The sequence below is a fragment of the Cetorhinus maximus genome, chromosome 11, assembly GCF_964194155.1.
Source record: "Cetorhinus maximus chromosome 11, sCetMax3.hap1.1, whole genome shotgun sequence".
In the NCBI taxonomy this organism is placed as follows: Eukaryota; Metazoa; Chordata; class Chondrichthyes; order Lamniformes; family Cetorhinidae; genus Cetorhinus; species Cetorhinus maximus.
In genome coordinates this window covers 105,008,754-105,033,640 of record NC_135889.1, presented here as the reverse complement: position 1 = coordinate 105,033,640, position 24,887 = coordinate 105,008,754, and the positions used below count along the sequence as shown (strand labels likewise).

Here is a 24,887-nt window from a genome sequence, read left to right as displayed (position 1 = left end):
AAAGGAATCTTAAGCTGACCATGCAGTAAAGTTTAAACCCCTCTTTATAAAATGCAAATCATGAATATAGGAAACGAGCAAAAGTCATTATAGGCATTGCCACTGAAAGATATTTCAAACAGTTATTGACCAGATAAATGCTCACATAATAAAGCAATACTTAACAAATAATTATCAATAATAGGTTTAATATAGCCTTTTAAAAAGGGGAGGGTTTTACACAAAGTGGTAACACCCACTGCTGCTAAGGATGATGTAATCCAATTAAATAGACTGTAAGATAGAAGCCTTTTGTCAGAGTTAAACAGAAACCTTTAGGTCAACGCTTCTCAGGCTGCTGAAGAGCTGGACATTTTAAAGTGAGTTACAGCTGCGCACTGCCCAGCTCATCGATAGCTAAAACACACAGGGATTTAAGGTAACACTTTGCTTTAAAAATTCTAAGACATCTTAGTCTGTAGCATGGTAAGAGCCTTTTTTAATATTGGATTCTATACTAGAACTAAGATTATGTTTTTCATCTTTCTATAATATTTAACGTTGTGATGTACTTATCCACTTGAAGTGTATTGCAAGTTATGGTTCTTTAATAAATTTGTAAATAAGTTAATAAAGTATAACGTCTCACGTAGTATTCTGTATGCAACTTTTAAGAACCCCCCTCTCTTGTCTACTCCAAAGTGAGCAAGATACAATTTTCTGAAGAGAAACCCCCTCCCACCCACCAGACCCTTATAATATCTGTGTAATTACAACCTAGCTGAAAATTATTAAAGAGGCTATCTGGAAGAAGGTAATATCACTTGATGATTAGCTTCCATGGGGGAAAGGTAGTTCACTTGCTTAGACCCCAAAAAAGTGTCTGCATGAAGTGGCGATTTTAAACCCAAGTGAAGGTGATTGTTAAGGGAGTGCTCCTGATAATGACTCCAAAAAGGGGTTAGGGTTATAATCCATTTCAACAATCCCTGCAGTTCAGTTATTAATACGGATTCCCCTGACAGTACTTCACTTGAATCTGTTGGAGATAGAGTAGCTTTAACACAGATTGGTTAGTAAGTTGTGACTGGGCCAGTCTAGCAATTGTCAGCTTTGCTTTCGACAGACAAATTTAACTCCTTGGCCTCTGATGCAGTACACCTTCAGCCAGATTCATGTGCAAATGAACCAAACTCCACCACAGTGGTAAGTCTGTGTTAGGTAGGCTTAATAGTATATTGCTGACTAACAGCTGGGTTGGCATTCACTTGCCTTTGCAGAAAACAGTGTGCTGCCGGAGGTAAAATACTGTTTGTGTTGCTTATGTTTTAGTGAACTTGAAATAATGTAATACTGCTGTGAATTTCAATTAATACCGTAGGAGATATTTTAACACCACATAGGAATGCACAAAATTGCCAGACAGGAAAAGACTAGCTGATCCATCAGGTCGGCCCCACATGGTGATGGCCTGATCACCATGAACAAACACTTCTCTCCCACCACCACAAACCCCATCTCACATCCACCCTCACAACCATGTAATCTCCTGAGATGAAAGAAAAATAGAATAAAAATATCCACAGCCAATAGGGGAGAAATACCCTCTAAAATTCCACTCAACCTGCTTTGGTGGTAGAAAGCAGTCCAGAAGGTCATATTGTCATCTTATATACTGAGGCTTTGGTCCACCAGAAGGTGATGGTAGCTTTTAGTCACCAGCATTCTACTTCACGCAGCTCTCTGGCATTTCAATTTAAAATCTAGTTTAAAGATTGCTGGTAGCCAACCGTATGGTCAACTGATGCAGTAATCAGCTGGAAACCTCTTTACTCGCAGGCAGGCAAGAAGAGACAAAATACTGGCACTTGAAAAGTGCTACTGGGAGGAAAAACTGACGGAGTCTGTCGAGATAAATAGCCCTCAGAAGGTTCTGATGGAAGGTCATCGATCTTAAAACATTAACTCTTGTTTCTCTCTGCAGATACTGTCTGATGTGAGCATTTTCTGTCTTTAATTTCAGATTTCCATCACCTGTAGTATTTTTGCTTTTGTTTAAGGATGGTGAGATATTCTGCCAAGCAGTGTTTTCTTGCTGCTGCCAGTAGATGGCACCCTTGCTTCAGCAATACTTTCAACTGCTCTGAGATCAGCTTTTTTTTACAAAAAAAATTATAACTCTTAACCACAAAAAAGAAAGTCCCTTTACAATTTTTAAACCAAATTGTATCAAACCGTATGGCGTCACACTATGCTGAACTCTGCAGAGTATACGCAATGTATCCAACTTCATTTTGCAAAGCACTACTGTTGGTGACCAGTAACTGGAGCCAGAGACACTATCATGTACTTCAAATCCATTACTGTGTGGGGAAAATGAGAGAAGTTTTAAGTGTATGTAATTTTGATATTTACATTAAAATAGCTTTATTCAGTCAGTTCAATTAATGTTTTTGGCAATATAACATTAATCTAAAAAGCTTCAAGACAGAGTAAGATATTACTTAATAGGATGCAGTTATCTCCAGACTTTAATCTAATATCCCTCTTTCACCTATTTAAAGTGGCTCTCTGAGGAGATAATGTTGTGCTGAATCATTGCGCAGTGCCTGAGGAATGATTAATTTTCCCCCCGTGTATTCTATTCCCTCGGGTTGAGAAAATGTAATTAAAGCTATTTCTCTACTGATGCCTCTAATGAAACGACTGATCCAAAGCCATGGAAGATGCATCTGTTTTCTGGAACCAGCTGAAATGTTGGCACCGCATTTGTAGAATTTCACTTAGGCAAGTTAACATTTACACCGAGCATGAGGACAGTGGGGAAAGGAAAATGGCATCAGAGCCCATCAAACATGTTCCTTTCGGTGGGCTATGTACCGCTTTATCCCCCTCTAAACACTTTATAGCCCATTAAGAATGTGAGATTATTATCCCCTCAGCAAATTCAAGAGCCTTTCTACCTTGTGGTGAGCATTCTTTATGCAAGATGTCCCTGCTCTCTCTTTCATAACTGATTCAAAAAGCAGCACCTGTAAATAGACGATGAACATTCTGAATTAGTTTGCCAGATTTGAATTAAGCAGTGGCTTGTTTTACGACCTGGATCTGATTAGAATTATCAAGCAGTAGATGTAAATCCTGGCAATAAATGCAATGTTACAATGAGGAACAGGCTAGCTATCTAATATTAACCTGCACCTTTTATGTTAACCTAATAATCAGCGAAAAGAAAATGACAAGTATTAGCAGTGATGTTTTAATTCCCAATTCTATATGTATCTTTTATTAAAAGTATGTGAAATTTATTCACTTAAATGTTTATCCAAATATTTTCAACGCTGTTATCCTGTCATTATAATTGAAGGGTTGACATTAAGTAACAGTGCCCAGGAATCTTGTCCAAGGATGCATTTGTCATTGTTGTGGTTTCTCTGACTCAAATATATCATTTAAAAAATATATGTGCAGTAGTTAGTGAATCCGTAAATAATCAAAAAATAATTTTGTACTGTTAGAATTAGTAGCCACACACCGTGAAGTGCTTCTGAAACAACTGTTTCCTTAGAATTGACAACCTCGATAATCTGAAAGCACAAGTCAGACTTTTTTTTTAACTAACTTGTGACTTAAGTTGGCAAACACCCATGTTTATTATATTTAAACAAATATATTTATTTTGGATTTTTGCCCTGGGTGAAATATCAGTTGTTTAGTTGAAGTAAAACCGCAAACATGGTGATTACTTTGATATGTTTTTCTCAGTATCAATGGGAATTTACACTTGCATCGGTAATTACCAATGCACCAAGTTGCTATTCTTACTTTTCTTTGTCAAATCAGTTGATGATCATTGAGATCAGACCCTTTCTCCAGTGGGATGGTGAAAAAATGTGATTCTGAATAGCCCTCTGCTTCCAGCTGCTATGCAATGTTAACAACGTTTTAGGACAGAGATTAGGAGAAACCTCTTCACTCAAAGCGTTGAGAACATTTGGAAATGTCCACCCAGAGAGCTGTGGATGCTCAGTCATTAAGCATAGTCAAGACAGGATTGACAGGGCAACAAGGGATATAGGGATGTAATGGGAAGTTGTAGCCAAATTAGAAGATCAGGAATGCAGAAAGTCTAAGAAAAGCAAGAATAGCAACTTGCATTGGTAATTCCAGATGCAAATTTGAATGGTGGATCAGGCTCAAAGGGCTGCATTGCCTATGTTCTTACAACAGTAGCCTTGGGAACAAGCTACTTTCTTGGCTCCCTTGGCCAAGTCACATCATTGTGACCTGACAAGAAAGCAGGTTAAACGGAAACGTCCAGGCATCCCAATAATAACTGAGCTATGCCAATTTAAACAGAAACAATCAAGAAAGTAAATGCAAGTTTTTTTTTTTGCAAATTCGCCGTTGGCTGGATGGTAGACATCCAAGGCTCATCCCCGGTGTGCTGAGCTGAAGAGGGAATTGCTTGTTATTTGGCTCTTCGGGAAAGTAGGAGTTTGAATTATTCATATCTACTGGATGTCCCAAAACACTTCACACCCAATGAATTATTTTTTGTATTGTGGTCACTGTTATATAGTGAGGAGGCGACTGAAGAATTAATTGTTCAACCAAGTTTTATTGTTCTCGAATTTGAATGCTACAGGCAAGTAGTATGTCATAAATGATCAGCTGTCCTTTTTTACCAACAGGCAGCTCGCTGTTCATTCTTGATCATGCACAACTTAGAATTATCAGAAAGCAAAGCATGATTTTCTTTAAAAAAAATTTAAAAATAAAGTTCAAGATTAAAAATAAAACCAGAATGCTGCAGTTTGAGTCATTAGCATTTCTAATTTTGTTAGTAAGCATAAAGAGTCCAGGACTTGGATGGCCCCATCCTCTCAGCTGGAGGAGGGTACATACTGGAAAAGGCACCATTGGAGTCAAAATTGTGGAATACACTATGAACTATAGATCATTAAAATGGAATACTTAAAGACTTTTTTTATTCATTCATGGAATGTCACTGGCTAGGCCAACATTTATAGCCCATCCTTAATTGCCCTTGAGAAGGTGGTGGTGTGCTCCCTTTCTGAACCGCTGCAGTCTATGTGGTGTAGTTACGCCCATAGGGCTGTCAGGGAGGGAGTTCCAGGATTTTGACCCAGTGACATGAAGGAACGATGATACAGTTCCAAGTCAGGATGGTGAGTGGCTTGGAGGGGAACTTCCAGGTGGTGGTGTTCCCATGTATCTGCTGCCCTTGTCCTTCTAGATGGTAGTGGTCATGGGTTTAGAAAGTGCTGTCTAAAGAGGCTTGGTGAGTTCCTGCAATGCATCTTGTAGATGATACACATTGCCAGCTTGTGTCGGTGGTGGAGGGAGTGAATGTTTGTGGATGGGGTGCCAATCAAGCGGGCTGCTTTGTCCTGGACAGTGTCAAGCATCTTGAGTGTTGTTGGAGCAGCATTCATCCAGGCAAGTGGAGAGTATTCCATCAAACTCCTGACTTGTGCCTTGTAGCTGATGGACAGGCTTTGGGGAGTCAGGAGCTGAGTTACTCGCCGCAGGATTCCTAGCCTTTGGTTATAATAAAAAGCTAGTAGTTTGGGAAAAAACATTGCTTTTGGACCTCAGCTGTAAAAAAAAAGCATTTACATGGCTCAGGTTTCATGTTCATAGCAGGCGTTGTAATGACCAAGGAAGAAGGTTAAGGCAAGACAGGGAGGAATCACTACGTGTTCAGAGAAAACCTGAAGAAAATGCACGGCTTTTTGTTTTACATCAGGCATTTCAAATACAGAACCGTTTGGTGATCATGAAATAGGTTCTATTGGTTACTTAAGAATTTTTATAATAAATTTATGAATGCTTTCAATACAAATGAATTCTACCTTGCCATATTTCAACCACAGAAAAAAATTACTAATACACTGCATGCATCCTTTGTATGCTGCAGTAAATCTGTTACCGCAGTTTCACAAGCTCACAAATATGACATAAACAACAGAAATGACATCCTGGAGTACTTCCTAGTGTCACAACACCTTTCTAGAAATTTGAGGCTGAGCCATATGGTAAGTGCTAATCAACATAATTTGTGAAAAAGACACACACAAACTCTCAGTGGAGTGGAGAACAGCACAATTTTCAGTGCGTCTCTGTGCTTCCAACCCCTCTGGTGGCCCAACCGAAGTAAGGTGGTGTCTTTTTACACAGCTGAACTCTGCTATCGGGGCAAACATAAAGTTAGGTGCGATGAGAGGCATGGAAGTCATCTTACATGATGGAGTGCCACTGACAATGGGACTACTGGTCTGAACGTACCATCAATAGAAAAGTGCCCACAGTCACTGGAATTCCTACCATATGTGGAACAGGATACATACAAACTTGCAATAATACATTTAAATGTATATAAATAAACTGTACAAACTCCTGGCTCTTTATTCATTATTTTGTTCTTTTTTAATAAAATGCCCTTTCCAACATGTTTAATGCCCCTTCCCCTCCTGGGTTTCCCTGCTACCATTTTTCATTACTTGCCCTCCAGCCTCCCTTCCTTCATTTGGTCACCCAAAGTTGCTCAGTTCTGATGTATTTCAGCTTGCGGTGATAAAGCTTGAGAACGTTGTTAATCACTTTATCCTGTTGATTTCACATTGCCTTAAAAGCAGGAAGTATGGTGACATTTTGCCATAATGTTTCTTTTGAAATTATTAAACAATGTAGATATCAGCAGGTTGAGGAGGGGGACTATGAGGAAATACTTAGTGTATTAATGCAATTAACAGGGTTACAATCTTTTGGCCTATTTGCATGAATATAAATATACTGCGCCTATTCATAAAAGGATGTTTGTGTAAATGGCCTTGAGATTTTTTTTATTATTCTTGTGATGTGGGTGTTGCTGGCAAGGCTGGCATTTATTGCCCTTGAGGAGTTGGTTATGGGCTGTCCACGTGGTGAAGTCACTACAACAATGCTGTTAGATGGGGAGTTCCCAAGTTTTAAATGAGCCTCTGTAAAACACTGGTGATACATTTCAAAGTCAAAATGACGTGTGACTTGAAGCATAAATGACCCATAATGTGTCTCAAAGTGAACGATCAAATATCTTAACCGGTACCGCTTGGAAAAATAATTTGTCAGTCGTATTTTTCTGTGTAATCTTTTTATATCAAAATTTGTTCAGTGAACAGTTTGGAATGAAAATATGTTGCATAGTTAAATCATCCTGGGTGCTTTTTGGGCCATAATGTTCAACATTGGGAAATGTTGAAATTTAAGTGAGTTCAGTATCCTAATGTGGCTGTTGATTAATGACCCAGTTCTGTTATTCAGCTTCAATAAACTTAAGAAAATATTTGTTTTTGTTAAGTGAATGTGCTTTTAAACATGGGGCTGAATTTTCCCCCCGTCGGGGGGGGAACTTGATGGGCGGGCGCATGCGGACGCGCTTCCGTTCAGCACCATTTTATGTGGGCGGGCCAATTAAGGCCCGCCCAGCATGACATCCGCACGGAAGCGCTGTGCGCTCCCTGTACAGGCGGTGGGGGGAATGCCTAAAATCAAGAGTGCGCTCTTTTGCGCATGAGCACGAAAGAGTGCACTCATCTCCCTGAGGCTAAGTGCTGCCTCAGGGAGATCGGCTCTACTTTCAAAAATATTAAAAATAGAAGAAAAAAATTTCCCTTACATGTCCCCTCATGTGACAATGTCACATGAGTTGGGACATGTTCATAATTTCCCAAAAAACTTTTATTAAAATTTTTAAAACACTAAATGAAACCTCATCCCGCCCGTGGATGAGGTTTCATGTTTTTTCTACTCCCCGCCGGGGCTCCTGACCTGCCCGCCAACCTTAAGGTTGGATGGGCAGGTCCACTAATTACTTTAAGTGCTCTGTCAATGGCCTCAATTGGCCATTGACAGGTCGGCGGGCGTGCAGCTGATTTTGCTGCGCCCCCGCCTTCCTGAAAATTTAAACGTCGGGAGTTCCGCCCGATGTCATCCCGCATCATTTTACGCATCGGTGAGCAGGCCCCACCCCCGCTCGTCGACGGTAAAATCCAGCCCATGGAGTTAATATTTTTGAGTTCTCTGGTCCTGTTCATTGAACACTTCAAACAAAAATATTATCCTGGTTCTGTATTTTTTTTTACATGGAGCTAAGATTTAAATCTCCCACAAAGTCCATGCATTATTTATAATTGTAGAATTGCTGCATCGGATATTTGAGCTTAAGTGTTGTATGTTATTTCTATAAAGACAAAACTGGAAAAAGATCCACATTTTTAGGCCTAATGGGCAGTGAGTGAGATGTGGTCAGTTGGGCTGGGAGAAAATAGCAATGGCTGCAGAGGCCTGATGTTGGGAGAAGGAAAAGTTTAGAAGTTTTGGAACAAGACATTTTTTTAAAATGTTATGGGAGGCTGAGTATTGGGAGTTAAGTTGACAGTGGAGATGTGCAGGAGTCACAGATCTTTCTGAGGAGCACTAAGGCGGTTGGAAATAGGAGGGGAGGGTAGAGTTGAAAGTGAGGTCACGAAAAAAAAAGTTGTCTTTTTGGCAACAAAACTGACCCATGACAACTCTGAAAATTAAAAATAAAAATTGCATGAAGGAGGCTGTTAATTTTCAGCTTTATTTAGAGATGGGGTGACCAAATGAAGGAAGAGAGTCCTAGAAAATACTAGCAGGGAAACCTAGAAGGGGAAAGGACATTAAACATGTTGGAAAGGCTATTTTATTAAAACAAACAAAAAAAAATTTACACTGATCAATCAGCACTGTTCTGAAACCCTGCCTTCACCAAAAACAAATACAGCAACCAGATGAAATAAAACCAGAAAGTGCTGAACATATTTAGCAGGTCAGACAGCATCTGTGAAGAGAGAAACAAAGTTATCGTTTCAGGTCAATAACGACATGTTTCTCTCGTCACAGATGCTGCCTGACTTGCTTAGTATTTCTAGCATTTTCTGTTTTAACTTCTCAGAAACCAACATGATTTGGAGCGGGAAGAAGAAGCTGAGAAACATTTGCTCCATGGTGATAAATCTGCAGTCAAACTCAAACAAAGCTTTTTAATAGATCAAAGACTTTTGTGATTGAAAAACAAATCAAGGACTCTTGGAATATCTTATAGCAGTGCCACCTATAGGCGGTTGCGAATATAACTTGTGGACACAATTAAAATGAAAATGCCGTAGGAATGTTGACAGGTTGTATGACATATCAATCTTAATGCTAGTTAATCTCTTATTTTGTTGCACACAGGGAATCAAGACCAAGTATAGCCTCGAGGTTAAGCAGCTTTGAAGGTTTGGGGGATAATTGCACCAGGTCATATAGATAATATTCAGTCCCTATCTTGAAGTCATGTATTCTGTGTTATGACCACAACAGATATTAAATGCATACGGGCCATACTGGATTTTTCTTTGTATTCTTAAAACAAGAAGAAAACATACTGAGCTCAGCAGCAAGAAGCTGTAACACTTTTGGCATTTTTTAAAAAATTAAAAGTAAAAGTTTTATTAACAAAAAGAAAAGAAACTGAAGCACACAAGATTACAGTTACACAATTGAAATTAGTCTTATAAAACATTCTGGCTTGGCCAGACCTACAAGTAAACACCTTCCAGACAACATTCCCTTTTAGATGTTTAACTATGAAAATCTAGTAATATTACCCAAGGGAAACTGCTGCAGCTTTAATAAAGGCATGCCACACAACCTCTTAAACTTTCTTCCACTCTGCTTTGGAAACCCAAGACTTCAGAACAGCTTGACTGGATGGCTGATTCAAATTGCACCTTCTCCCAGCCTAGAGCTGTTTCCAGAAGAGCGCCCTCACACAGCCAACACCCACAGCCAACCGTTAAGCTCTCCACAGTAACTCTAAAATATCTTTTTATCCTATTCATCTCGGGTTCCATTGTTCTCACACCTCTCTGAAACTCAAATCCTTCCAAATATGAAATCTTTCTATGTTACTATTTTGTCCCTGCTTTCGGGTCAGTAAAATGTAATATGGCCTCTTCTGTTTACCTATGGAACCCCTGTAAAATGCAAAAACATTTCTTGTCACCTCTGACTTCCCTTTGATATTCAAACGAGCTCTCTCAACTTAACTAAAAATGAAAATGTTAGATCCAACCTATTTACTTGTATCACAAACCACCATAATATCTTATTACAAATGCACAAACCTAACGCCTCTATCCTTTCATGCCTTAAACCTCCCAGACAACTTGTCCATAGTAACCTTTCCCCAGCTTAATTAAATCTTTGCACACACACACACAGACACACAGCCTTCACAGAATAACACAATATTACCAAAAATATTAAAAACAAATAATATCCAATCTCACATCTGTTGCAGTATGTTTAATCAGTATTTTTTAATATATTTTTCTGTTTAAATAGCAAAAATAGGAAACACACAAGTCAAATTGGTTGGAGCTCAGGGCTTTTTGCGCATTGTAGACTGGGAAGTCTACTACTGAGACAATGTAATGCCACCACTAGTTGGAGGTTTTCTATAATTTATTTATTGGATCTGTGCCACGCTGTCAAGGGCACATTTATTTGCCCATTTCTAGATCTCTAGAAAAGATGGTAATAGGCTTTCTCCTTAAACTACTGCAGGAAGTTGTGCTGATGATGTTCCCATGATACTGTAAGGAGGGAATTCCTGGCTTTTGAAACAGCAATAATGAAAGAATGGTGTTATTACGTCCAACTATGAGGGTATATGGCTTGCTGTTGATGATCTTCCCATCATCTTGTTTCTCTTGTTCTTGGTAGTAGACGACAGGTGTTGTTCGAAGGAAGCTCACTAAGTTGCAACAGTGCACCCTGTAGCTCTTTCATACAGTAGCCACATTATGTGAGTGATGGAGGGAGTAAATTATGCAGTGGCAGGAGCACCCCTCAAATGCACTGGATGACATCAACAAGTTTATACAGGCACTTCCAACATAAATGGATGTGTAGGAACTTGTAATGCGCAGCATATGAGGTTTTGTAGACCATATATTTATATAGCAAATAAGGATGCAAGAGATATATATTGTGCAAACTTTGAGGAATAGCTGTGATCTTTCTTGCCTTTATTTAATGGGAAAAAGAGCTGTTAACATATATATAAGGTGCATTGTAATATAGAAAATAACTTAGCTGCCAACCAAGACATTTCCAATCTATTCTTCTGTGTTTTGAGATACAATATTGCTTTAGAGGTGGGTTTCTTTCATGATATTGGTGATCTTCACAACTATATACTGATCCTTTTCAATGCTGCTTTGTGCCCTTTCCCTCAAAATATATATTTGTCTTTGTGTATATTTGAAGATGTAATAAAATGGTGAACTTCCAGATTATTTATAAGTCAGGCAAGCTGCAGAATAAAGCACTCTATTCTGCCTGAGAATTTCCCTTAACCACAAGCTCAGAAACTCAAAACGAATCAATTTGGTGACAGGAGATATTGAATTGTCAGTTGTAAATATAATGTGATATCTTGTAATGTAGGGCCTGGACTCAGACTGCCTGTGTAACATTTACATAGGACTTTCTCAATCCAAGAGAGGGGAATCTTTGTCTTAATCCTGTTTTAGATTTACAGGCTTGTGTCCCAGCATAGAGCTGCAACCATTTATTAACCGACTGGCTAATACATTATCAAAAGTACAGTTTCTCAATTTTCTATCCTTTATTTTGCATGTTTTTCTTTGGTTCTAATCAATTAGTTAACGGCCTATAGCGCATGCACATCCTTTCCCTAAAGGAAATAATAAGAGCCAAGATTAGTCCAGGACAAGATTGGGTTGCATAGCTTTAAGTGCAGTCTTAGACTGTCAAGGGAATTCACCTTTGATCTGTTCTCTTTATTCTTTCCGCCCCCACCCCCACTCTGGTTTCCTTAGTTAGCAAGATATCCAAATGGCGAGCAAGTGCAACTAGATAATCTGTCAGAAATATAAACACTAAACAGCATGGCTGGGCCTCATCTTGAATAGTAACACTTGACAGTCCGTCAAATTTTGTCAAACTTCAATCTAACTAAAGATGTTTTTAACAATTATTTGATGTTCTGTGGTGAATAATTGTCCAGTATAGTCGCTAGTGTTGTTAATCACCCAGACTTTTAGGTTTGGTCCTATTCTTTACCCTTGTACTGGGAACTTTATCGGTATGTTTGGATTTTGCAAGCCTCAGCAATTCAGGCAAGCCTGTGTTTACAATGTGACAGTCAATGTTGCCCAGCGTCTGCAAGGCAAATTAAGCCCTGTCATTTGTCACTATTGATTTTTCTACCAAGTGATTTTAATTACATTGAAATGAACGTTTCTAGCGTTAATCCTCATGTACTCTATATCCATTTGTTTTAAGCTGTGAGACTACGGGGGGGAACTTTGTCCACCAGAGCTTGAATTTATTAATTTCCCATTTACTGATGAAAAGTTATAATTAACAAAATCAAATGCATTTGTGTTCGTAGCTTTTTGTTTTAAAGTGATGTTTTTAACCAAATAATGGTTTTTTTATTTTACAGTTCATTAATGGTGCTAAGGAAATCTGCTATGCACTTCGTTCAGAAGGTTACTGGGCTGACTTTATTGATCCATCCTCAGGCCTCGCAGTAGGTATCCTCCCAGCAATTATTGTTTAATTTCTTCCTTATAAAGCTGTTTGGGAAATGAAAGCTTAACAATTAATGATTTTCTTTGTGATGAAGATATTTTTCATTGTTTTTAAATTAAGCTTTTTTTTTTAGGGTAAGAGTTTATCTTTAGTGGTTTTTTTCATCTGGTTTCGAACTTTCTTATGGGAGCTTGTCCTCGTGACAGAGATTTACAAAATTTCAATTTTCTTGTGTTCCCACCCAGAGATTTAAACCTGAGGTCTGAAATGACTAAGCAGATATCTTGTTACAGGGTCCCTAACTGCTGTAATGTCTTGTATATATGATGGAAATTTATGCAACCCAAGGGGTTTCTAAAAATTGTGAAAACATACAAATTAGGTGTAGGGCATTTGGCCCCCGAGCCTGCTCTGCCGTTCAATAAGACCATGGCTGATCTGATTATGGCTTCAGCTGCATATTTCCTGCATTGACCCCCATACCCTTTGACTTCCTTGTTGGTCAAGAATCCATCTACCTCTGCTTTAAAAATGTTGAATAAAATGGACTGGATGAAGGAGAAAAGCAACCTGCATTACATTTATACAAATCTTGACTGTGAAGAACAGCCATAATACCACTGTTTTTTGTATTGAAATGAATACATCTTAACATGACAATAGAATTGGTTGTGCAGTGGCAGGTAATGGGCTGGATTTTCATTCTGCGACAGAAGCTGGTTCAGAGGCGGGCATGCTGACAATTTCATGCCATCGTCCAGCATGCCGATATGCCAATGTGTTCCCACCTCCAGCCTATTTTCAAGGAGGTGGCTTCGGGGGTGGGGGTGATGACTACCTGTCTGCCAATGGAGATAACTAATCAGGCCAATTAAAATGCCAGTTGTGGGCATTTTCACACATCATCTGGATTTTCCAGGTGGAGGCGGCTCCCTCAATCTGGCTAGAGCCCATGGATGGTATGTTGGCAGCTTCCTGGCAGTAGGTTGAACAGGGCAAAGATGCATCCTGCAAAAAAACCCAGCATAGATCGCAGGCCATCCTGTGGAGGAGCTCCTCCTCTGCGATAATGATCAGGCAGCTGTAAGCACATTGTTTTTGAAATATTTTTTAAGTCTTCAGAGGGGTGCCTCCAACTTGAGGCACCCTCTCAGCCTCCCACCTAGAGCAGGAATGAACACCTTTCCCATTGGAGTTAGTGGCTGCCAAGAGTCTTGAGCTCTCCCAATGGCCCTCCTGGCTGCAGTGCCCACCCCTCCCCCCCCCGCCATCTTTAATTGGATGGGATTCCCAGATAAATTAGCCCTCAATAATTTCTTCCATGGTCTTGTCACAGCCACTTCCGGTTCCTGACCTGAAATTCGACCCAAGGCCGAATCACAACCCTAGAATTATAATTCAGCCCGACGTATTTCTGAAGCTAACATGCTAATCACAGAAATATATCCATATTTTGACGGCTTCAAAAGCATAAAGAATAAAATATATAAATAAAAAATTGAATCAAGATTTCAGCAGGTAAGAAGTAGCAGTGATCTGCCTAAGGTTAGGTCCTCTGCTCATTTTTCCACTCATAACAGTCTCGCGCTTTCCTCTACAGTTGCTCGGAGAAGCCTCCTAGTTTGAACTTCTGTGAGCAGCCCGCCTGGGGAAAAGAGTACATGAGGTGGTTTCCCATTGCCTTCCTCGTGTGTGCTTAAAGGAAACACAAGTCCTGTTTCTGAAGAACCCTCTGGCTGTAGGCAGCTGTTGTTCCTCAAGGCTCTAGCTCTTTTGCCAACACCAAAAATTCACTGATTTGCCATTTGCTATGCTGACCATGGAACCCTTCCCTGGGCCTTGGATGACTCGCAAAGGGTGGGGACGACCACCTCAAAAGACCCTGCTACCTCATAGATCAAAATAAAACTTTACAAGTCATCTCAATATCTAGCCTTGTTCATCAAAGATGTATGACCACATCAAACAGGAAGCTTTCATGCTTTCAGTAACTAATTTGGTGCAGTCTCTTGTGTTGAATATTGCACTTTTAGTTTTGTGGCAGAATCGACATCTAAATTGGCCTATCAAAAGTTTAAATATACCAGCCTTACATCCAGATTGCATGTTTAGCAATAACAGATTTGTTTATTGAATATCATTTCACTTCAAATAATCAAAGATTGATTTAAATAATTGTAGTAATATTTTACTTCCATTTCTTCCAGTATTTTGGATCATACACAAATAACACACTGTTTGAAACAGATGAGCGCTATCGGCACCTTGGCTTCCGCATTGAGGATCTTGGCTGTTGTAAAGTTATCCAGCACAAGCTTTGGGGGACACATGTGTTTGTTGGAAGTCTTTTTACAAATGCACCTACAGATTGCCTAGTAATGAAGAAACTGCAAGGGAACAACCTGCCTTGATTTCAGTCACATTTTTAATTCTGAGAGGAAGCCAAAAGCCTGGTTAAAAAGCTCTATTTTATTGATGCATTCTGGTTGCTCATAGGTATGTAGTTAAAGAAGAAAACTATAAGATGCTGAATATATCAGTAATATTTATTTTAGTTTACCTCTAATGACAATGTAAAAGACTGATCATGAAAAATGTTGCTGGGATATGTTCACTCTATATAAAGGAAATGTCACCAAAGAGATCTGTATCAGTGGTGCTCTTAAAAACATTTTAGAACTGTTTACTGATTATATTTGGCTCATGTGTTCTGTGGTTTGAGCCAATTTCAGTGAGGCAGCTTATCTCAGTTTAGCAGATAATAAATTACATTTCCTAAAACTCAGCAGTACAGACATGATTGATTCTTTCCCATTTTTGTTAAGTGTGACTTTTAAAGGAAAAAAAGAAAGACTTGCATTTGTATAGTGCCTTTCATGACGCCAGAATGTCCTAAAGCACTTCACAACCAATGAAATACTTTTGGAGTCTAGCCACTGTTGTAATGCAGGTAACATAGCAGCCAATTTGTGTACAGCAAACTCTCACAAACAGCAATGCGATGATGACCAGATAATATGTTTTTAATTTAATTATGTTGTTTGAGGGATAAACATTGGCCAGAGAGAACTCCAAAACCCTTCTTCAGAATAGTACTGTAGAACCTGATGGCAGATGGAGCCTCGGTTTACTGCCTCATCCGACAGACGGCGCCTTCAACACTACAACATGCCCTCAGTACTGCGCAGGAGTGTATGAATGGCTTCATGACTGCCCAACAAATTAACCAGCTGGCACAGAATGGTGTAAAACACAGAAAAACATGCATTTTATCGAGCGAATGCTTTCTAGAACAAGGTATCATGTGGAAAATGGCACAAAGAGAGCAGCAGTGTCAAGAGAAGAATAACAAGCAAAGCAGTGAATGAAGCACAGTGAATTTACTACTGTCAAGACCATTTGTGCTTCCAAACCTATAACATGTTGCTGATAATGGATGAGAGGGTTTCAAGCTCCATAGCACTGAAGATTTCTGACAAATGAAGTACTGTTTAATTGGATTTTTACACGGAATAGTAAATTTTGTAGATTTTTGTTTTAAAAATGTCTTTCTGTACCCAGTAAAATATATAATTACCTTTTTCCTTGGAATAGAAGTGAGAAGGTGCGTGGACTGAAATCGTGCCGTGGGGCGAAAGGGTTTCTTTTCAGAAATGTTAGTACTAAGCTGAATTTTGCAGGGTTCTGCCATGTGAAAAGCACCCAAGTTGTAAAGCTGTTGCCCTTTCTTTGCTGAGTTCCACCTGATCAAATCTGTTTTCCCTAGTTATCAACAGGTAAAATCAAGGAACAGATCTATTCTGCCATTCACAATGCACAATTATTACCATCATCTATAAAGTGGAGGGCAGGTTACACGCAAGCAGAACTAGAGCATTGGCTTGTATACCTCATTGTACCTTGTGAAATGATGATTTTGGTGGTAACCACAGTAAGTGGGTAAATGCTTACGCTGGTGTTTATAAAACAGGTCACAGTTGCTGGTGTTAGTGCAGTTTTAGAAACCAAACTTTTTGTGTCAACTGTTTCCAACAAACTTGCTACAGCTTACTCTTCAAACATCCAAACAAGTATAATTTAAATTCGGCACCGTTGCTGTAATGAAGTGCCACTGGCAGTCTGTGGCATTACTGTAATAAATAGTCCAACCTGTGTAAAGCCAACAGCAGCAGAGATTTTTTTCTATTCTCCCACAGGACGTAAGCGTAACTGGCTAGGTCAACGTTTTTATTGCCCATCCCTAATTGTCCTTGCGAAGTTGGTGGCAAGCCGCGTGTGTGAACCATTGCAGTCCATGTGGTATAGGTACACCCACAGTGCTGTTAGAAAGGAACTTCCAGGATTTTGACCCAGCAACAGTGAAGGAACGGCAATGTAGTTCCAAGTCAGGATGGTGTGTGGCTTGGAGGGGAACTTGCAGATGTTGGTGTCCCAATGCACCTGCTGCCCTTATCCTTCTAGGTGGTAGAGGTCATGGGTTTGGAAGGTACTGTCAAAGTAGCCTTAGTGAGCTGCATTACGTCTTGTAGATGGTACACACTGCTGCCGCTGTGCATCAGTGGTGGACGCAGTGGATTTTGAAGGTGGTGGATAGAGCATCAATCAAGCAGGCTACTTTGTCCTGGATGGTGTTGAGCTTATTTAATGTTGTTGGAGCTGCATTCATCCAGGCAAGTGGAGAGTGTTCCAGCACACTCCTGACTTGTGCCTTGAGGATGGTGGGCAGGCTTTGAGGAGTCAGGAGGTGAGTTATTCTCCACAGAATTCCCAGCCTCAGACATGGTCTTGTAGCCACAACATTTATATGGCTGGACCAGTTCAGTTTCTGGGCAATGGTAACACCCAGGATGTTGATAGTGGGGGATTCAGTGATGGTAATGCCATTGAATGTCAAGGGGAGATGATTAGATTTTCTCTTGTTGGAAATGGTTATTGCCTGGCAGTTGTGTGGCACAAATGTTACTTGCCATTTATCAGCCCAAGCCTCAATATTGTCCAGGTCTTGCTGCATATGGTCACGGACTGCTTCTCAGTATCTGAGGAGTCATGAATGGTGCTGAGCATTGTGCAATCATCAGTGAACATCCCCACCTCTGACATTATGATGAAAGAAAAGTCATTGATGAAGCAGCTGAAGATGGTTGCGCCTTGGACACTGCCCTGAGGAACTCCTGCAGTGATGTTCTGGGACTGAGATGATTGACCTCCAACAACCACAGCCATCTTCCTTCATCCTAGGTATAACACCCAATGGAGAGTTTCCCTAACCTATTCCCATTGACTCCAGTTTTGCTAGGGCTCCTTGATGCCATGATGGGTCAAATACTGCCATGATATCAAGGGCAGTGACTCTCACCTTACCTCTTGAGTTCAGCACTTTTTGTCCGCGTCTGTACTAAAGTTGTAATGGGGTCATGAACTGAGTGTCCCTGGCAGAGCCCAAACTAAGCGTCAGTGAGCAGATCATTGCTGGGTAAGTGCCACATGCTAGCACTGTCGACGACCCCATCTATCACTTTGCTGATGATCGAGAGTAGGCTTATGGGGCGGTAATTGGGAAATTCCTGGGCAATTTTCCAAAATGCAAGGCAGATGCCAGTGTACTCGCTGTGCTGGTACAGCTAGTTCTGGAGCACAAGCCTTCAGTACTATTGCTGGAATGTTGTCAGAGCCCATAGCTTTTGCAGTATCCAGTCCCTTCAGCCATGCTTTGATATTGAGGAGTGAATTGAATTGGCTGAAGACTGGCATCTGTAATGCTGGAGAACTCCAGAGGAGGCTGAGAATGATCACCAACACTTCAGGCTGAAGATTGTTGCAAATGCTTCAGCCTTGTCTTTTGCACTGACATGCTGAGCTCTCCATCATTGAGGATGGGGATACTTGTGGAGCCTCCTTCTCCTCCAGTTGATTGTCCACCACCATTCATAACTGGATGTGGCAGGACTGCAGAGCTTAGATCTGACCTGTTGGTTGTGGGGTTGCTTAGCTCTGTCTATTGCATGCTGCTCTAGCTTTTTGGCACGCAAGTAGTCCTGTGTTCTAGCTCCATCAGGTTGACACGGCATTTTTAGATATGCCTTATGCTGCCCCAAAGTCGATGTTGAGAACTCACAAGGTAAGTCCTTCCCAACTGTATACCACTGTGCCTCCTCCTCTGGTCGGTGTGTCCTATTGGTGGGACAGGGATGGTGATGGCGGTGTCTGGAGCATAAGGTAGATTCCATGAGTATGACTATGTCAGACTGTTGCTTGACCAGTCTGTGTCTCCCAATTTTGTCACAAGCCCCCAGATGTTAGTAAGGAGGATTTTGCAGGGTCGACAGGGCTGGGGTGACCATTGTCCTTTCCAGTGCCTAGGTCGATGCAGTGTGGTCTATCTAGTTTAATTCCTTTTTGTAGCAGTTTGATACAACTGAGTGGCTTGCTAGGCCATTTCAGAGGGCAGTTCAGCTTCAACCACATTGCTATGGGTCTGGAGTCACATGTCACGTGTAGGACAGACCAGTTAAGTGTGGCAGATTCCCTTCCCTAAAGGGCATCAGTGAACCAGATGGGTTTTTTACAACTATCAATGATAGTTGTCATGGTCACCATTACCGAGACTGGGTTTATATTCCAGATTTATTAATTGAATTCAAATGCCACCAGCTGCCATTGACCTCTGGAATACCAGTCCAGTGACGTTACCACTACAATCAGCCCCAGACCACTGGACATCTCAAAGCACTTTACAGCCAGTGGAGAATTTTTGAAGCGTAGTCTCTGTTGTAATGTAGGAAACACCGCAGCCAAGTTGAGCGCAGCAAACTCCCACAAACAGCAATGTGACAATGAACAGATAATCTGTTTTTATGATATTGATTGGGGCATAAATAATGGCCAGGAAACCAGGGAATAACTCCTTGATCTTCTTTGAAATAGTGCCGTGGCATCTTCTAAACCCACCTGAGCAGGCAGATGGAGCCTCAGTTTAGCATCTCATCGGAAAGACAGCACCTCCGACAGTGCCATGTGGCTCAAAGCTGAGAGTGCTATCTGTTTGGGGAATCAGATGGTTGCGAGGTACCCAGAGTAGACAAAACTAATTATTAACTTAATTTATTTTTCTTTGCTGAATTCGGGAGCATGTTGAGACTTGGAGAGAGGGATCAGGATTAGCAACGGGTTTCTTTCAAATGGTGCTTCTGACTGAATGAATGAAAAGGAATTTCTTAGGACTGGATGGCCTGGAATTCAAAAAAAAAAAGAATCTCACCCTTGCAGGCTGTGAGCTCTGCTTGCTGAAGCTGGACTTGCAAGGGAAATTCAATGGAGTCAGATGCTGGAGTTAAACTTCTACCTTTTCACTTCCAGGTTCTTCTCTCTCTGGAGCTCTTAATTTCTGCTGAATTTTCTCCATGTCTGTTCCTTCAATTGGGGGTTTGTTTCAGTTCAGAAGCCACTGAAGATGTCTTTTTCTTAGTTTTTCTGCATTCTTGTGAGGATAAGGGTTTTTGATTCAGACGCTGCCACCATGGAGAATCCTGTTCTGGACATCATGATGTAGGCTTCATATCTTGAGTATATTAACAGCAAGTCTTCATTACAACTCATAGCTATATACATGTGTACAGTAGAGGATACAGATGTGAAGCTGACTCCATCCTAGGTCTTTACACATCTCTGTCCATCTCTAGACTGACTCTGGTTCTGGGTCATGTGCCTTCTTATAGCACTGTGTGGGCGATACTGTACTCAGTCCCACATTAACCCTGTATGTACCAGACCCTACTACTACAGTAAGCGCAGTTGACCTCACTATTATTAGTACACCAAAATCAACATCATTATGAGTTGAGACATTTTGTCTCATATCTTGTAGTCAAAATTGCAAATTAGAGATTGGATGTACAATTTTTTTTTTTAAGTATTTGAACCTTTCTTGTCACTGCTGCTCCTGGCTAATGTTTTGGAAGTGTAAAGGGATTAGGTGGGAAGAAAACAATCCAAAATAACAATGGATAGATAGGCTACAATTTCTATAATTGGAGATTGGCTACAATTTATAGAAATTGTCTACAATTTCTATAAAAATTCCAGTGTAATGCATAACACTTATTCTTCTCAAAATTATTTTCTGAGAATTTCCCTTGGTGGTGATGCCATTCATTAAATCTCTCATTATTGCATGGCTGCTCATTAGCTAGTAGTAATATGTAAAGCCTAAGTTAATTATCACCATCAACAAAATAAAGCCATTTAGTTGAACACAACAACATCTTAGGGTTTAGAATGCCGTTGGCTATTTCGCATTTGTAAAAGACTTCATTGGTGGAAAACATCAAAAGTGAGAATGGTGATAAATGTTGAAGTGGAAAATTTAATTTTTTTGAAAACAAACTTAAGGATGAAATTTATTTTCAGATTTTTTTTCTTAAAATACCTAGTTATGGGAAACTAAAATCCCTGGAAATAACATCCATTTTTAAATAAAAGAAATCTGCAATTTTAAATAGGTCTATCAGGTGAAGGATTCTGAAAAAAAAACCTCCAATTATAGTCATCGTCCAGCCGGTACAATTACTTTTAAAAGCATCATATAAGAAAAGTTCAGTGGAGCAAAAAGTAGTAAATGATTTAATTCATTCTTCATACACATTTAAGAAGCTGTCATCTAACATTATCCAACAGGTTTATGTCTGAAACTGGAGGAGTTTCTGAGGAGAAGAGAGCAGTTCCAAAGAAGGTTGCAAAGATATCGTTGAATAGAGCGTTAAGTGATAGCACAAATTGGAGAAAATCGAGGAAGGAGACTATTTTAGGGTGGCCAAGTTGTACTATTAATGATAGAGTTGATCTGCATCACTTCTTGGGTGGAAACTTTAAATTTATTTACAATATACTCAGCAGCAACTACACATATGCTTTCAACTCCAACTCTATCTCTACACTGACGGCCGCATTGCCCGCGCTACTCTCCTATTGGTTGCTGCAGATCATGTGATCTTCCTTAACACGTATTATTCTTAAAGGTACATTACACACTAAATAAAAGATGCACTTGATCTAGAAGGTGATGGAGCCATTTCTCTCTGAGACTGGTGCTCCTCCAAGGCCATGAGCATAGAACATAAGAACATAAGAAATAGGAATAGAGTAGACCATTTGGCCCCGCGAGCCTGCTCTGCCATTCAATAAGATCATGACTGATCGTCTTGTGTTTCAATTTCCACATTCCCATCTACCCCTGATAACCTTCAACTCCCTTGCCTAACACAAATCTATCCACCTCGGCCTTAAAAATATTCAATGGCCCCACCTCCTCCACCTTCTGTGGCACACAGTTCCAAAGCCGTACAACCCTCTGAAAGAAAAAAATTCTCCTCATCCCTGTCCTAAAAGGGCGACTCCTAATATTAAAACAGTGCCCCCTAGTCCTGGACTCACCCACAAGAGGAAACATCCTTTCAACATCCACCTTATCAAGGCCATTCAGCATCTTGTATACTTCAATCAAATCATCCCTTGCTCTTCTAAACTCCAATGGAACCAAGCCCAGTCTGTCCAACCATTCCTCATAAGACAACCCACTCATTCCAGGTATCAATCTAGTAAACCAATGTAGTCAATGTGTAACCGCACCCAGGGTCTATCTGGATGTAAATACATTGGACCCCGTTTAAACAAACTCCTTGTTGTGGTGTCTCACAGAGTTATGCTATGAAGCAGTGGTATGCTCTAATTGACTTCCTGTGTTGAGGTCAGTACTGGAAAGAGACTTGCCAGCCCGCGACTCCATGAATTTGCTCAGTACTGTTTCCCCAGTGATTTCAATTTCACCAAGTTCCTCTCTCCCTTTCACCTCCTTATTTGCAGCTATTACTGGAATTTTTTTGTATCCTCTATGGTGGACACAGAAACAAAATATTTATTAATTTCTTCCGTCATTTCCTTATTATCTACCTTAACTCCCCACTGTCACTCTCTAGAGGACCAACACTCACATTACTTACTCTTTTCTTCTTTAAATACCTGTGGAAACTCTTGCTACTCATTTTTACATTTCTAGCTAGCTTCATCTCATACTCTAATTTCTTTCTCCTGGTTAACCTTTTAGTCATTCTCTGCCATTTTTTATATTCTGACCAATCATCTGTCCTGCCACTCATCTTTGCAGAGTTGTATGCTTTTTCCTTAAGTTTGATGCTTTCCTTAACTTCTTTAGTTAACCACGGATGGTGGGGCCTCCCCTTAGAATAGGAATGTACTTATTCTGAATACTCTGAAATATTCCCTTAAATGTCTGCCACTGCTTCTCTCTTGATCTATCCTCCAGCCTAGTTTCCCAGTTCACTTCAGCTAGATAAAAGCAAAATACTGCGGATGCTGGAAATCTGAAACAAAAACAAAAATTGCTAGAAAAACTCAGCAGGTCTGACAGCATCTGTGAAGAGAAAGGCAGAGTTAACATTTCGAGTTTGTATGACTCTTCATCAGAACTAAAGGGAAGTAGAAATGTGGTGAAATATACACTGTTTAAGGGGGGTGGGACAGGTGAAGCTGGATAGAGGGCCAGGCAAAGGAGAGATTGCAAAAGATGTCATAAACAAAAGGTCGAAGGGGTGTTGATAGTGGTGATACTGGCTAAAGGGGGTGCTAATGGTGACATTAAGAGTAGAAAGCAGGATGAGCAAGTGACAGATGGCCCTAATGGGGTGGGGTGGGGGAGGGGATGGTGTGGGAGAAAAGATCGAAATAGGCTAAAAGGAGGGGATAAAACAATGAATGGAAATAAATTTTAAAAATAATAATAGAAATAGGTGGGAAACAAATATATATAAATAAAAATTTAAAAATAAATATTTGAAAAAAGGGGACCAAAAAGGGCTGAGAATGGAGGAGAGAGTTCATGATCTGAAATTGTTGAACTCAATGTTAAGTCTGGAAGGCTGTAAAGAGCCTAATCGGAAGATGAGGTGCTGTTCCTCCAGTTTGTGTTGAGCTTCATTGGAACAATGCAGCAGGCCAAGGACTGTCACGAGGGCATGAGAGCAGGGTGGTGTGTTGAAAAGGCAAGCGACAGGGAGGTCTGGGCCATGCTTGCGGACAGACCGAAGGTGTTCCGCAAAGCGGTCACCCAGTCTGCGTTTGGTCTCTCCAAGGTGGAGGAAACTGCATTGGAAGCAATAGACCAAATTGAGGGAGGTGCAAGTGAAGCACTGCTTCATTTGAATGGAGTGTTTGGGCCCTTGGACGGTGAGGAGGGGGGAAGTAAAGGGGCAGGTGTTGCACCTTCTGCGATTGCATGGGAAGGTGCCATGGGAGGGGGTTGAGGTGTAGGGAGTGATGGAGGAGTGGACCAGGATGTCCCTGAGGGAATGGTCCCTACTGAATGCCGATGGGGGGGGTGAAGGGAAGATGTGTTTGTTGGTGGCATCATGCTGGGGTTAGCGGAAATGGCGGAGAATGATCCTTTGAATGCGGAGGCTGATGGGGTGAAAAGTGAGGACAAGGGGGACCCTATCATGGTCCTGGGAGGGAGAGGAAGATGTGAGGGCAGAGGCGCGGGAGATGGGTCGGATGCGGTTGAGAGTCCTGTCAACCACCGTGGGTGGGAAACCTTGGTTAAGCAAGAAGGATGACATGTCAGAAGCACTGTTTTGGAAAGTGGCATCATCGGAACAGATGTGACGGAGGCAAAGGAACTGAGAGAATGGGATGGAGGCTCCTCCAGTACTGTCTGCTCAGCCCCATTACCCTGCCTCACTGACAGTCACAAATTCCTGCCCTCACTGCTGGCCAAAAAAGATGTGTGACTGTCTTCTGGAACAAAGTATCCAGGTATTTCTCCCTCTCTCTTATGCTGTGCAGTGTCTGCAGTTTGGCTTCCAGATCAATAATCCTGATCCAGAGTTCCTCACATGTTTCCGCTTCCTGCAGATGTGTTTGTCATGGATTTGCCTTGGTGTCCAAAAGCACCCACATTCCACAGCTGCAACATAACACCTATCCCACCATTCTAACTTAGGTTATTTAGTTAATTTACTTTAATTACTTTCTTCCTATGTATGCTACAATTTACTGTGCTTATTGAATGCTGGTACCACTGACAACTAAAAGTTATATGTTTCCTAACTACAAAGGTATATGTTTTAGATGTTTGTTTAAATTACTTGATTTTAATTGCTTTTTTTTATCTTAATTGTTTTATTTTAATTTTAAAGTTTTCAAATTTTAGTTTATTATTTTAAAGTTTTAGTTCTTTTTATTTATAGATCTACCTG

At 40.5% G+C, this 24,887-nt stretch overlaps 1 protein-coding gene across 4 annotated transcripts in view; it reads left to right on the top strand.

Moving 5' to 3' along the window:
- The window catches only part of mmadhcb (metabolism of cobalamin associated Db), a 79,681-nt gene extending 64,275 nt beyond the window's left edge, over positions 1–15,406 (top strand). For all 4 annotated transcript variants that reach the window (XM_078552536.1, XM_078552537.1, XM_078552538.1 and 1 more), the window contains 2 exons: positions 12,533–12,619; positions 14,829–15,406. In XM_078552536.1, coding sequence (XP_078408662.1) covers positions 12,533–12,619; positions 14,829–15,032 — 291 coding nt within the window. In that variant the 3' untranslated portion in view covers positions 15,033–15,406. The remainder of the gene's footprint in view (positions 1–12,532; positions 12,620–14,828) is intronic.
- The last annotated feature ends 9,481 nt before the right edge of the window (positions 15,407–24,887 follow it).